Genomic DNA, 14018 nt, shown 5'->3' on the forward strand with positions numbered 1-14018 from the left:
TAAATGCAATTAAACGGCAAGCTTTCAGAGTAAATAACATGTTATGTCCTCTTCACTGCTAGGTCCTCAACCCCTGGCACGTGATAGGTACTCATGTATCCCTAGAAAAAAAATATGAATCAAGAGACTGAGCAATGGCCATCAAGAAAGGAGAATGAGAATGAGTAGCAAGAAAGAAATTTCACACCGTGGATCCAAACAGTGCTTCATGGAGATGAAACAAAGTAAGGGCTAAACCATCTACCACATTTAGAATCAGGAGAGACTTCAGTCAACATCCTGGTTGGATTAGTAGCAAAATTACAATGGACTGAAGACTGAACAGGAAGATCAGGCATAAATACGGACTACCCACAGCCACAGAAAGCAAAACTTGAATGAAGTCAGAAGACAAAGAGAAAGACTGGGCTGAACCTGGAAGTATACTCACTTATGAAAACAGACGGAAAGAAGTCGAGATGAGGACAGATGCAGAGATGACTTCAGAGCAAAAACCAGGAAAGTCAAAGGTGTGCCTGTGCAACAGCTTTTTTTCCTCACAACTTCATGAATGGCCATGTTAACCAGTACCCATGTTACCTGGCAAGATGGAGTTAAATACACACAGGACCAGAACACGAGCGCTGAAGGGCTCCTGTTTGATATTCCGAAACAAGGGGGCGCAGAGCCTTTCAAAGATGTAGTACACATAAAAAAAGCAACCAAAAACCTGGAATATAACAGAGATATAGTTATAATACTGATGGATTGATATAAGCAAAGACAGTGATTGTTTTTCCTTCAAAGGAAGATAGATATGTGACCCTTAGACTAATGTTCATATGTATGTTCTTAAGTATGTAAGACTGCCAGACTGCAATCCTTCAGAGATGTTACACAGCTAGTTTCTGTCATAACCTTCTCCCAACCCTTTACCACATGGGTGTTCGATTGAGATTAAGAGTTTAAAATGGGCGGGGCACCTGGGTGGCTCAGTGGGTTAAAGCCTCTGCCTTCGGCTTGGGTCATGATCCTGGGGTCCTGGGATTGAGCCCCCATGTCAGGCTCTCTGCTCAGCGGAGAGGCTGCTTCCTCCTCTCTCTCTCTCTGCCTGCCTCTCTGCCTACTTGGGATCTCTATCTGTCAAATAAATAAATAAATAATCTAAAAAAAAAAAAAAAAAGTTTAAAATGGATCTCCTGGGACTTATGATTCTGATAGAGAAGGGCAGGGGTAGCAATGGGGAAGCTGTCACAACATACCCACAATATATCCCAAAATAAAAAACCGTAAGGAGGGGCGCCTCGGTGGCTCAGTGGGTTAGGCCTCTGCCTTCGGCTCAGGTCCTGGTCTCAGGGTCCTGGGATGGAGCCCCACATCAGGCTCTCTGTTCAGCAGGGAGCCTGCTTCCCTCTCTCTCTCTGCCTGCCTCTCTGCCTACTTGTGATCTCTGTGTCAAATAAATACAATCTTTAAAAAAAAAGTAAAGAGTGGGGGGAATTAACGTAGGTGCTTACTAAAGTAACCAAACGGAAAGCATTTAAACTCTTTTATTGCTTTTGACTTTGGCAAGACAAACACCATCTACTGGACTGGTAAAGAGTTTAAAAGACTTCAGAAAGAGGTCTAAAGTTCCCAGTAGACCTGAATTTACCAACACTCTAAATAAATTATTATTATAAATTTGAATCTCCATGTGTAAGGGCTTGCCCCTCCCAGAGGAACTTGCTTGTGGACCCCGGATGTAGGGGTGGGGCAGGTCAGGTGGAGATGTCCAATAGGTGCGGCATGTGTATATCCACTAGGGTGAATTGAGATCCAATTGGCCACCTGTATAGGGGTGGGGCTCAACCAACCGCATAAAGTTTGCTGTGCGAGGCTAGCAGGGGAAGAGGAGAGCTGTGACGGGAGCGTGAAGAGTCAGCAGAGCGGAGGAGCTGTAACAGCTCTTGTAAGAAGAGCTATAACCGCTGCCAGCAGTCCCTGCGCTGACAGTCTCCAGCCTCTGGTGGTCCCGCCTCCAGCGGCCTCTGGCGGCCCTGAGCGGCTGCCTGCAGCCTCCAGCCGCCTGCAGCTTCCAGCTGCCCCGCCTTCAGCAGCCCGGAGCTGCAGCCTCCAGCAGTTGCGCTGATGACAGTCCCGAGACGCCAGCGGCCCTGAGATGCCAATAGCCCCGAGATGCCAACGGCCCCTAACAGCCAGCAGCCTCACCGCAAAATGCCTCGCCACCCCAAGCCACGAGCGGCCTTGTCCGCAGCGGTGGCTTCCTCTGGGTGGCAGCCTTGTCAGAGTGGCATCGTGGGGAGCAGAGTCTCTGTCATCCGGGTTGTCCTCCTTGTCATCGTCGCTGTCATCGTTGCCTCTTCGTCGTCGGGAGCAGCCTCGTCCGGGAAGCGGTCTTGTCCAGAATGGCCTCTTCTTGGGAGTGACCTTGTCGGGATCATCATCATCGTCTTTTCTTAAGAGCTAGCCCTGATCGGTCAGTTTGATTCTTGATGCTTGGCGTGAAATCAAGTTTTGCTTGACCTTCGCTTTGTATCAGTCTCATTCCTTTGATCACGGACCCTAACACATGTCCCACTAATCTACAAAACTTGTAAAGAAAAAAACTCACCTGTAAAAACTGCATAGCAACATAACCCCATCTTACAGTGGGAGTCCTAAAAAGAAAGAAACAAAATAAATTTTCTAAATAAAGTAAGTTGTACTTTAATAAGATCCTCGTAATGTTTTCTCCACAGAGAACATGTCATTTTTCCCACGTGGAATGCCTGTATAATTCTGTCAAGAATTACCATAATCAAACTGGATTGCTAGAATCACCATCTGGGGCTTTCCCAAGCCAGCAAGAAAGTTAAAACTCATTTTACATTCGTTGTAACCCTACATGAACTGGCCCCCTGCCTACCTATCCCACCTCATTCATGCTACACTTCTGCTGCTCAACACATTTCTGGTTCACAGAACGGATACCTGGGATAGTTGTCACGGTAGATGAGGGTAGGTGCAAACAGGAAATACAGGTACTGGTTGACTGTGGGTATTGGAATCGTCTCTGGAAAAGGAAAACTCTGGTTAGATCAGACACTCTTCAGTTTTTCCCGGCAAAACTAAAAGGGAGAAATAAGCAAGCATATAATAGGGAAGAGTAAAAAAATGACTTCTCTTAGCCGTATCATTTCTTATCTCCCAGAGTGACTTCTTACCCTTATATTGATTCAGTATTACCAATTCCTCTAAACTAAGCTATTTCTGTGACTCAAAATACCTTCTAGAGTTTGAAGCAGCAATTCAAAGAGTAAGCACACATGGAGGTAATGAGTCTATTAACACTCTATGAAAGTAAGGTAAAGTTTAACACTCTGGTGATGAGTGTTTTTAAATGGTAGGTACAAAGTCAAAACAGGGAACAATGAAGAAATAGTGAGATAGTCTTCCAAATCAATATGGATCCTACATCTTTAAAATCCAACATAACATCCACAGAATGTAAAACGCCACCCCACTGAAAAGTTTGAAATACTCCACTGAATAATCCTTGACCTAACGAAATTACGTACCTGATTTCTCCTTAGCTGAATTTAGTACCCGAGGCACATTCTCTCTGACAAATGAATGGGCTTTCATTACGAAACGAATCTACAAAAGGAGGGGAGGGGAAAAAAGATGAACTTTTCTGCCACTGTCTTGTCTCCTATAACCAACCCCAGAACAGCACTAAATCATATGAAGAACTTCCTAATTTTGCATACACCAACTCGAATTCATGTTTATGGAATAAAGCAAATGAAAAACAAAGTGTAAAGACGGACAAGTTATTACTCAAATTATTTTACATCTAACAGCATTATCTATTATAGTTATATTACAGTAAGAAATTAAAAGCCTGTTCAAAGACAGTCTCCTGAAACAGTCCTTCAGAGCATAACAGCCAATTTAAGTCCAAAATTTCTGAAGGGTGTATAAACAAAATAAATCCTTTATTCAGACAGGAACAGTTTATATGACAGAACAATGAATCTGATAACCTCAAAGGCAGAGGGGTTTTTTAATTTTTTTTTAAAGGCAGAGTTTTTAATTACAAAACAACTTTATCATTTAAATGACTTCTACATAATAAATAAGTGACTTCTACAAAGTGTTCAAGAATAAAATCTGAATTCCTCCTTAACAGCTCAATATAACTTCATTACCAAGAATCAAAGAACACTGAAGCTAGTATGAATTTTAAAACTTTAATTTTATAAATACTAGCATGAAGAACTAACAGGAAAACTGACCCAACTAATACAATTGAAAGTAAAAGAATACCAGTATTATTATTTTGACAAAACATAGCACTGCATCGGGCAATCCTCAAAACCTTACCTGTTCAAGTATAACAATGCACCGGGAAGCTGGTGGTAGCGTATATGCCAATACAACATACGTTGGTCCCAAACCTAGAACGCCAATCTGGAAGACCATGAAAAGGAAGCAATGGAAGAGAGAATGGACCAGTGGGTGAGTACTCCTGCTATAACCTCTGGCCCAACGTTGAAAGAGGAAATAGGGAACACCAAGTGTACTCAAGAACATAGTACACCATGTCCACATAGCAACAGGAAGTTTGCCAAAAGCGTAAGACAGGAGACTGAACTCGAGCACCAGCCTGGAGAGAAAAAGCACAGAGAAAGAGCACAAAAGTAAATTTTCAATATGCACTAACTGACTCACAGAACTCAAAACTTTTACACCTAGAACTCTCAAACTTAGAAAATACAACAACATTAATCCATTGTGGTCAAGAGGGTAAAGTTGGACGAGAAGAAAAGGTGCTTCTAAGCCTCTGCTTCAGAATATAACCCAACAATAAATATTCTAAAAGTCCTAAAGTAATATAGTATTTGAACATAAGATACCCAAGATGACCTAAAATAATAACACTTTAAGCCGTGATTAGTGTCTATCATTAATAAATTTTAAACTTGGGCGCCTGGGTGGCTCAGTGGGTTAAGCCGCTGCCTTCAGCTCAGGTCATGATCTCAGGTTCCTGGGATCCAGTCCCGCATCGGGCTCTCTGCTCAGCAGGGAGCCTGCTTCCCTTCCTCTCTCTCTGCCTGCCTCTCTGCCTACTTGTGATTTCTCTCTGTCAAATAAATAAATAAATAAATAAAATCTTTAAAAAAAAAAAAAAATAATAAATAAATAAATAAATTTTAAACTCTAAGTAATTTAATACATAAAAGTATTCAAACAGCAATCACCTATGTTCAAAAGATGGTTTTTCAGGGGGCGCCTGGGTGGCTCAGTGGGTTAAAGCCTCTGCCTTTGGCTCAGGTCATGATCCCAGAGTCCTGGGATCCAGCCCCACATCAGGCTCTCTGCTCAGCCAGGAGTCTGCTTCCCTTCCTCTCTCTCTGCCTGCCTCTCTGTCTACTTGTGCTCACTCTCTCTGTCAAATAAATAAATAAAATCTTTAAAAAAAAAAAAAAAGATGATTTTTCAGAAATAAGAATTCAAAAATCTATTAATACACTATTATACCATTACCTCAAAATATAATTTTCTAATAATGTACGTAATTTGGTGGATGATGACCACACTGTCATTTTTAAAGTTTTATTTCACTTTTATATTAAAAAGAAAAGTTTTTCAGGGCACCTAAGTGGCCCAATCAGTTGGGTGTCTGACTGTTTCGGAACAGGTCATGATCTCCAAGTCCTGGGATCCAGCCCTGAGTCAGGCTCCACCTACAATCTGCAGTCTGCTTCAGACTCCTCCCCACTGCCCTCTCTCTTCCCCACCCCACCCTCTGCCCCCACCCCCACTCATGCACAAAAGCTTATGCACTCTCTCCCTAAAAATAAATCTTTAAAAGAAAAGAAAAGGTTTTCAAACATTAAATTCTAATAAGCTACTTATTTTTTATAATAACCTGAAATGCATACCACAGTGAGAAATCATATATACAAAATTCTCCCATCTGGAAAATTACCTAGAAACTACCAATTATGGACTCCTAAAATAGACCATTTTAAAAATAAAGGTAAAAAATTAAATAAATAAAAGTAATAAAACTTCTAATATTCCTTTTAGTTGTCCTTTTGGGAGAAAAGAATCTCACCCTCCAATCAGCTGCTTTGCGATTTTCTGAAGCAAATTCACCCGAAACACCAAAATTTACCAAAATTTAAATAATACCATGAAAACTCCCAACACCCCATGCATCAACTAGCCAAACGTCTTTTTTCTTGTCTTACCTTCCTTCATCAATGTAATCTACAACAAGTGTGCTGAGGATGAACAGAATGAGGAGGGCAATAAACATGTGATAGATTGTTCTGATGTGGTCCACCTCAAACAGCTCACTGTAAATACAGTTCGAACAAATGAAATTATATTTCATTTTAAAGCACCATACATTAAAGTCTTTAAGGCAGTTCAGCAAATTCTTAACCCACCCTCAAATAGTAATCATGACTAAACATCTCCAAGAGGAATGACAGAATATGAAACGTGAAGCACAGACCATAAATGCCACGGCCAAGGTAAAAACTGAATGTAAAAGCTTAGGGTAAGGCTCTTTCCAATAAAATGATACTACCCTGAGAGAACAGTATGGATATCAAACACTTAAGCAAATGGGAGCATTTTTGAAAACCTGCCAAAAGTGAGTGCTTCTCAGGTAGGCAAAACAGGAAACACAAAAGCTATTCCAAATGTTAAATTACATTCCACTCCCTATACCTAACTACTATTAAGTGCTATTCTATAATCCAACTACTACCCTACATGTCTATAAACTTAACCATTTACAAATATTGTTATTTTCTATCCTCACCTATCTTTTTATTTGATTAAAACAGGGCTATTTCCCAAATAGAGCAGGGACTTTCCAGATGACATTTTCTTCGAGAGGTAATTTCTTGTATTTCACTAAAACAAATTTTTTAGCCTTGTTTTTGCAAAGATGTGTGCTCATATCTACATTAACTTTTCAAAAATATTTTAGATTACCCTGGATTAAGGATCTTCAAATTCCAGTAATAAAATATGAGCCATAAAATATGTGTTTTACTTCCCTGGTTAAAAAAAATGTTTTGAGGGGGTGCCCAGATGGCTCAGTTGGTTACGCATCCATCCAACTCTGAGTTTCAGCTCAGGTCATGATTTAGCCTTTTTAAAATATTTTTTGTTTAGGGGCGCCTGGGTGGCTCAGTGGGTTAAGCCGCTGCCTTCAGCTCAGGTCATGATCTCAGGGTCCTGGGATCGAGTCCCACATCGGGCTCTCTGCTTAGCAGGGAGCCTGCTTCCTCCTCTCTCTCTCTCTCTGCCTGCCTCTCTGCCTACTTGTGATCTCTCTCTGTCAAATAAATAAAATCTTTAAAAAAAAAAATAAAAAAAAAAAAATAAAATAAAATAAAATAAAATATTTCTTGTTTAATTTAAATTCAATTAGCCAACATATAGCAAGTACATCATTCGTTTTTGATGTAGTGTTCAATGATTCATTAGTTGTATGTTAACACCCCGTGTTCCATCATGCGCCCTCCTTAAAGTTCATCACCCAGTTACCCCAGCCCCCATCCACTTCCCTTTCCAGACCGTCAGTTTGTTTCCTGGAGTCAAGATTCTGTCATGGTTTTTTTCTCCCTCTCTGACTTCTTCCCATTCAGTTTTTCCTCCCTTCTGTCCTCTGCACTATTTCTTATATCCCACATATGACTGAAACCCTAAGATAACTGACTTATTTCAATCAGCAAAATCTCCTCCAGTTACATCCATGTTGATGCAAAAGTTAGGTATTCATCCTTTCTGATGCCTGAGTAATACTCCATTGTATGTATGAACCACATCACTACCCATTCATCTGTTGAAGGACATCTCGGCTGCTTCCACAGTGTGGCTATTGTGGACACTGCTGCTATGAACACTGGGGTGCATGTGCCCCTTCTTTTCACTACATCTGTATCTTTGGGGCAGATATCCAAGAGTGCAATTCCTGGGTTGTAGGGTAGCTTTATTTTTTAACTTTTTAAGGAACCTCCATACTGTTTTCCAGAGTGGGGGCACCATCTTCATTCCCACCAACAGTGTTAAGAGGGTTCCCCTTTCTCCATATCCTCACCAACATCTGTTATTCCCTGTCTTGTTAATTTTAGCCATTCTAACTAGTGTGAGGTGGTATTGTTCTTTTTAGCCTTTCTTTCAGCAGGGCACTGGCAGGGCTTTGTGCTTAGCAGGGACTCTGCTTCCCTGCTCCGTCTACCCCTCTCCCAACTGGTGCATGTGCACACACTCTTTCTCTCCAAAATAAATAAAATCTCTTTTAAAAAGCTTTGTAGGGGCGCCTGGGTGGCTCAGTTGGTTAAGCCGCTGCCTTCGGCTCAGGTCCCACCCAGGTCATGGGATAAAGTCCCTCATTGGGCTCTCTGCTCAGTGGGGAGCCTACTTCTCCACAACCCCCTCACCCCGCCTCTCTGCCTACTTGTGATCTGTCAAATAAATAAATAAAATCTTAAACAACAACAACAACAACAACAACAATTAAAAAAAAAAAAAAACTTTGGGGCGCCTGGGTGGCTCAGTGGGTTGGGCCGCTGCCTTCGGCTCGGGTCATGATCTCAGGGTCCTGGGATCGAGTCCCACATTGGGCTCTCTGCTCAGCAGGGAGCCTGCTTCCCTCTCTCTCTCTCTCTCTGCCTGCCTGTGATCTCTGTCTGTCAAATAAACAAATAAAATCTTAAAAAAAAAAAAAAAAAAAACAACTTTGTAATTAAAGTATACTTTAGGGGCTCCCGGGTAGCTCAACTGGTTGAGCAACTGCCTTCAGCTCAGGTCATGATCCTGGAGTCCTGGCATCAAGTCCCACATCAGGCTCCCTGCTCAGCATGGGGTCGGCTTCTCCCTCTGACCTTCCTCCTCTAATGATTGCATGCCCTCATTCTCTTTCTTAAATAAATAAATAAAATCTTCAAAAAATAAAAAATAAAAAAATAAAAAGCTTTGTAATTGAAGTATACTGTAGGGGCACCCAGGTGGCTCAATCGTTTGAGCACCTGCCTTTAGCTCAGGTCATGGTTAGAGGTTCCTGGGACTAAGGCCCAACCATGGGTTCCCTGTTCAGCAGGGAGCCTGCTTCTCCCTCTACTCCATGCTCCTGCTGTCTGGCTATCTGTAAATAAGTAACTTTTTTTTTTTTTTTAAGTGCTCTTTTTTTCATCTAGTACAATTCTATCATTACAATCTTATAATGTTCAAAATAATTTATCTTCCCCTAGATATATGGCCTTCTCATCAAATAGATCAAGGTGGCGTACAGAAAGTAAACTGTGGTAAGTGTAAGTTGTTGTTTTAAAAAAAGCACATCATGGGACGCCTGGGTGGCTCCGTTGGTTAAGCAGCTGCCTTCGGCTCAGGTCATGATCCCGGCGTCCTGGGATCGAGTCTCGCATCGGGCTCCTTGCTCAGCAGGGAGCCTGCTTCTCCCTCTGTCTCTGCCTGCCATTCTGTCTGCCTGTGCTCGCTCTCTCTCCCTCTCTCTCTCTGACAAATAAATAAAATCTTTTAAAAAAAATAAATAAAAATAAAAATTAAAATTAAAAAAGCACATTAAGGGATGCCTGGGTGGCTCAGTCAGTTAAGCCGCTGCCTTCAGCTCCGGTAATGATCCCAGCATCCTGGGATCGAGTCCCACATCGGGCTCCTTGCTCAGCAGAGTCTGCTTCTCTCTGCGCCTCTGCCTGCCACTCTGCCTGCTTGTGCGCTCGCACTTGCACTTGCTCACTCTCTCTCTCTCTCGCACTTCCACTTGCTCTCTCTCTCTCTCTCTCTCACTGACAAATAAATAAGCACATTAAGACACTCAAGGTAATTTTCACCAGCCCAACTATTTCAGATGACCTATCCTAACACAGGTGAAACTGCAGCAGTATTCTGAGGAACAACTGAGTAAATAAATAAATGATCTACTCAGAGAACAGTACAAAAGAAATATTCATTGTCTACCTAAAGCACATCTTTTTCCGTTCACACATGAGGTCCCATAAGTAATTTATACTGCCTAATTTTCTCTATAAAATTCACAATATCAGGGTTTTAAAGTAAGTCTGAGAAAACTATCAGGTTTCTAAGCTGGCTAGCCATTAAGAGATAAAAAATACATAATATACCAAGAAACACCACCACCAAAACACTCATGAGGGGTATACCTAATTAGAAAACGCTTGTTCTAGCTTTGGGGGTAACCAGTTTTCTCTATATACAACTTCAAGAAATTTGTCAGAGGACAGATAACTATGTTCACCTCTAACCCCGCCTTTGAAACTACACATAGAACCAGAAAATCACAAAAGAGGAGCAAGACAGCAAATGTACAAGTACCACCAAAACTAGTGATCTCCATGAATTCAGAACAAACTCACTAAACATGCAAAGATTAAGCAGTGATTTTAATAATCAGAGTAGTTTTTAATTCAAACTTATAATTAATAAAAGCAACTAAAAATACTCACTCTAAGAGAGATTGCCTTAGAACAAAAATCTTTCCATGTTCTGGAGGTGCTCTGAAATCTCTAGGAAGAGCAAAAAATTAAAATAAAATATAAATACTTTAAGTATTTTAAGACATTTAAACCCATGCATAAGAGAAAGAATATATTACCAACTACAGCATGTAATAAAGCACCTTCTCACTGACCCAGGTATCAAGGGTTCTATGCATGTCATTTACCCCTGAAAAATCCAATGAGGTAGATACATGCAGATCTGGTGAGAAGGAAGAGACATTAAGCACACCCCACGAGAGCGGCGCTCAGAAGCACACCGCAGCCCGGCCCCTGTGGAAACATATTCCTGGCATCAAACACTGGCAACCCCTCTTCCTTCTCCTAAACATCGCTTAGGTCGGAGATAGGCCTCTAGCCATACTCCAGTTCACAGGCTCTTACTGGTCTGCCCTCTGAAACTGTACGAAAATTTATGAGACCTTCACCCTCCCTAATGTCAAAGGACTTCCAACAATCCCTAACACCCTCCTGATCTTATAGGTTGCCTCCAGTTACTAAAATCTCACACAGTGAGTATCTAGCATTATTACCTTTTTTAGGGCTTTCTGCACAACCACCCAACTATTAGTGGTCAAACTGTAATCCAGAACAAGACTGTCAGAAACCACTGGAGCATAAAACTGGAGACAGCATAGAATGGCAATTAGCACATACTGGCCTTTGATAGCTTTCCTTCTGCTGCTCTGGATTCCCGACCAATCAGAAACATATATACACCAACTGCACTTAACTTTACTGCAAGTATTGGATCAAGTACAAAAAAGAGGCTCTTGGGGCACCTGGGTGGCTCAGTGGGTTAAGCCTCTGCCTTCGGCTCAGGTTGTGATCCTGGGTCCTGGGATCGAGCCCCGCATTGGGCTCTCTGCTCAGCAGGGAGCCTGCTTCCCTCTCTCTCTCTCTGCCTGCCTCTCTGCCTACTTGGGATCTATCTCTCTGTCAAATAAATAAATAAAATCTTTTAAAAAAAAAAAAAGAGGCTCTTTACTGATGTGACAAAGGGCATGGACTCCTGAGCAAGGCTCTGGCTTCCAATACCCACTGTATGATCCTGGACATGTAACTGTCCCACACTTCAGGCATCCTAATTTGCAGCAAGCAGTTCTGGTACCAACCTCGTGGACTCATTGGTTTAAACGTAGAACATGCAACAAGTGCTGGCTCTTTTGTTCTGTAAGTCAACACAGTCTTCAATGATGTACGGATTTATTATAATCCTCATATTAAGATGAAGAAACCCAGGGTGCCTGGGTGGCTCAGTGGGTTGGGCCTCTGCCTTTGGCTCAGGTCATGGGATCAAGCCCCACACCAACCCTGCACCCAGCTCTCTGTTCAGCAGGGAGCCTGCCTCCCCCTCGCTCTGCCTGCCTCTCTGCCTACTTGTGATCTGTCAAATAAATAAATAAAATCTTAAAAAAAAAAAAAAAGAAGAAGAAGAAGAAGAAATCCACCTTTCAAGTGGTTAATTTGCCCAAGGCAACACAGAGCTAATAAAAAGTGGCACCACGGTGTGAAACCAGGCATTTTTACTGCAGTACTGATTCTGACCACTGAGCATTATCAGAGAACATGTCTGCACCAAAAGACTAATACTCATACTTACTTAGCTCTGTGGTTGTTCTCTCCTTCAAGAACAGAAAAGCTTGTGATAGCACACCCACCATTGTCTAAGGATGCTGATTTTTCAATGAGACTGTTCACAAAATCATCAAAGTGACTGCCAACTTCCTTCATAAAAAATGGCTTCAATTCCTAGAATTTTAATGCAAATTAAAAACAAAAAACATTAGGAACGAACACACGCTTGTGGATTATTAACATTTTTCCAAAGGATTCTCTTAAACAGAGATGGATCAAAGAAGTCCATGTTAAATCACTTCACAGAAGTAAAAACAGAAAATTGGTTTCTATACAACAGCTACTAGGAGATGATTAAAAGTGTCTTTTCTGAGCTAGGAGTTGAGCTGGAACCTCAAAAACATTGAAGAATTAAGATTTAAGTGAAAAGGGGTACGAAGAGACAATGGAAACACTGTCCCACGTAGAAGGGAAATGTTAGTTCTGGGCACTGCTGTTCCAGGCACTAGAGATACAACAATGAACAAAACCAAGTCCCCACCTCCATGAAACTTAAATTTCCAATGAGGGTAGACAGGACACAGAGAATGCCAGATGGTGGTACAGAAAAAAATAATGCAGAGGTATGAGGGGTCAGCGGACGTGTTTTTCACAGAGGCCAAAGGAAAGCCTCAAACACAGCATAACATTGGAGATTTGAAGGTAAGAGGGCAAGTTAGTGGGTACCTGTGGGAAAAGTAGCAGGAAGAAAAAAAGCACTAGCATAGAAAGTCCTAAAGCAGGGAACCTGGACGGGTTTGAGAAGCAGCAAGGAAGGAGGATGTCAAAGCTTAAGAGGAGTGTAAGACCTGAGATTAGAAGAGAAGGCAGGGGTAGGGTACGTGCCTGACTGGTTCAGTTGGTAGGTAGAACAAGTGACTTTTTATCTTGGGGTCCTGCGTTCAAGCCCCACACTGGAAGAACCTACTCTAAAAAAAAAAATTAGGGGCGCCTGGGTGGCTCAATGGGTTAAGCCACTGCCTTCGGCTCAGGTCATGATCTCAGGGTCCTGGGATCGAGCCCTGCATTGGGCTCTCTGCTCAGCGGGGAGCCTGCTCCCCCACCACCACCACCTGCCTCTGCCTACTTGTGACCTCTCTGTCAAATAAATAAATAAAATCTTTAAAAAATAAAATAAAATTTAAAAATAATAAAAATAAATGAAGAAATGGGGGGCGGCTAAACCATGTAAGGTTTTAAAACTTTGCTCCCTACTCCCATCAGTCCTCTGAAATTTTACTCGACTTTGAGAAAGAGGCCTGGAATTTTTAGCTGTGGCTAAGGATGTCAAGCCATTTCTTTTAACAAGGATTCCTCCTACTCTGCAACCAGTCTCCTTCCCAGTTAAGTACTGGATTAAGCAGACCAGAAATATGAAAAAAAAAATCATTAATACATGTTACACAAATGCCAGTAAAAGCTATTAAATATCAGGTCCTAATCCACCCAACTCAAAGTGAAGAGCACACAGCCAACGTCTTCCAGCCCAAGTCTTGGCTTGGCCTTCCACAAAACCCACCTGCACGCTCCTTTGCCTTACACGACAGAACTTGCAGCTTCCGGTCCTATAGTGAGAACACCTACAACCCCCCACCCACCCTCTTTGTCAACTGTACCCTTTTCTTTTCCCCCTTCCTTCTATTTCCTTCCTTCTGCTCCATATTCCAAAAACTCCTATCTTTTAATCTTTTCCCGTCACTCCACCAATAAGAGTACCCCTTGTTATCCTAACCCAGTATCCAACCCCAAAAAACCCCACTATCCAACCCAAGGAACCAAACAGATCTGTACGACTAGGGATATTTTTATTCAGCACCAAAGGTGCTGAGCAAGATACACACAGCCCTGGTCTCACTGAGCTCACCATACATCAAT

The 14018-nt window shown here is 41.9% G+C and overlaps 1 protein-coding gene across 8 annotated transcripts in view; it reads right to left on the minus strand.

Annotated features, from left to right (window-relative positions):
- SOAT1 (sterol O-acyltransferase 1) overlaps positions 1–14018 on the minus strand; it is a 73064-nt gene that overhangs the window by 8141 nt on the left and 50905 nt on the right. For 7 of the 8 annotated variants that reach the window (XM_032317827.1, XM_032317831.1, XM_032317832.1 and 4 more), the window contains 8 exons: positions 12130–12278; positions 10476–10535; positions 6222–6329; positions 4348–4630; positions 3540–3618; positions 2953–3034; positions 2594–2639; positions 580–709 (listed from right to left, as the gene is read on the minus strand). In XM_032317827.1, the coding sequence (XP_032173718.1) occupies positions 580–709; positions 2594–2639; positions 2953–3034; positions 3540–3618; positions 4348–4630; positions 6222–6329; positions 10476–10535; positions 12130–12278 (937 nt within the window). The remainder of the gene's footprint in view (positions 1–579; positions 710–2593; positions 2640–2952; positions 3035–3539; positions 3619–4347; positions 4631–6221; positions 6330–10475; positions 10536–12129; positions 12279–14018) is intronic. The other variant, XM_032317829.1, reaches the window with a different exon arrangement.

The sequence above is a fragment of the Mustela erminea genome, chromosome 17 (genome assembly GCF_009829155.1).
Source record: "Mustela erminea isolate mMusErm1 chromosome 17, mMusErm1.Pri, whole genome shotgun sequence".
Lineage (NCBI taxonomy): Eukaryota > Metazoa > Chordata > Mammalia > Carnivora > Mustelidae > Mustela > Mustela erminea.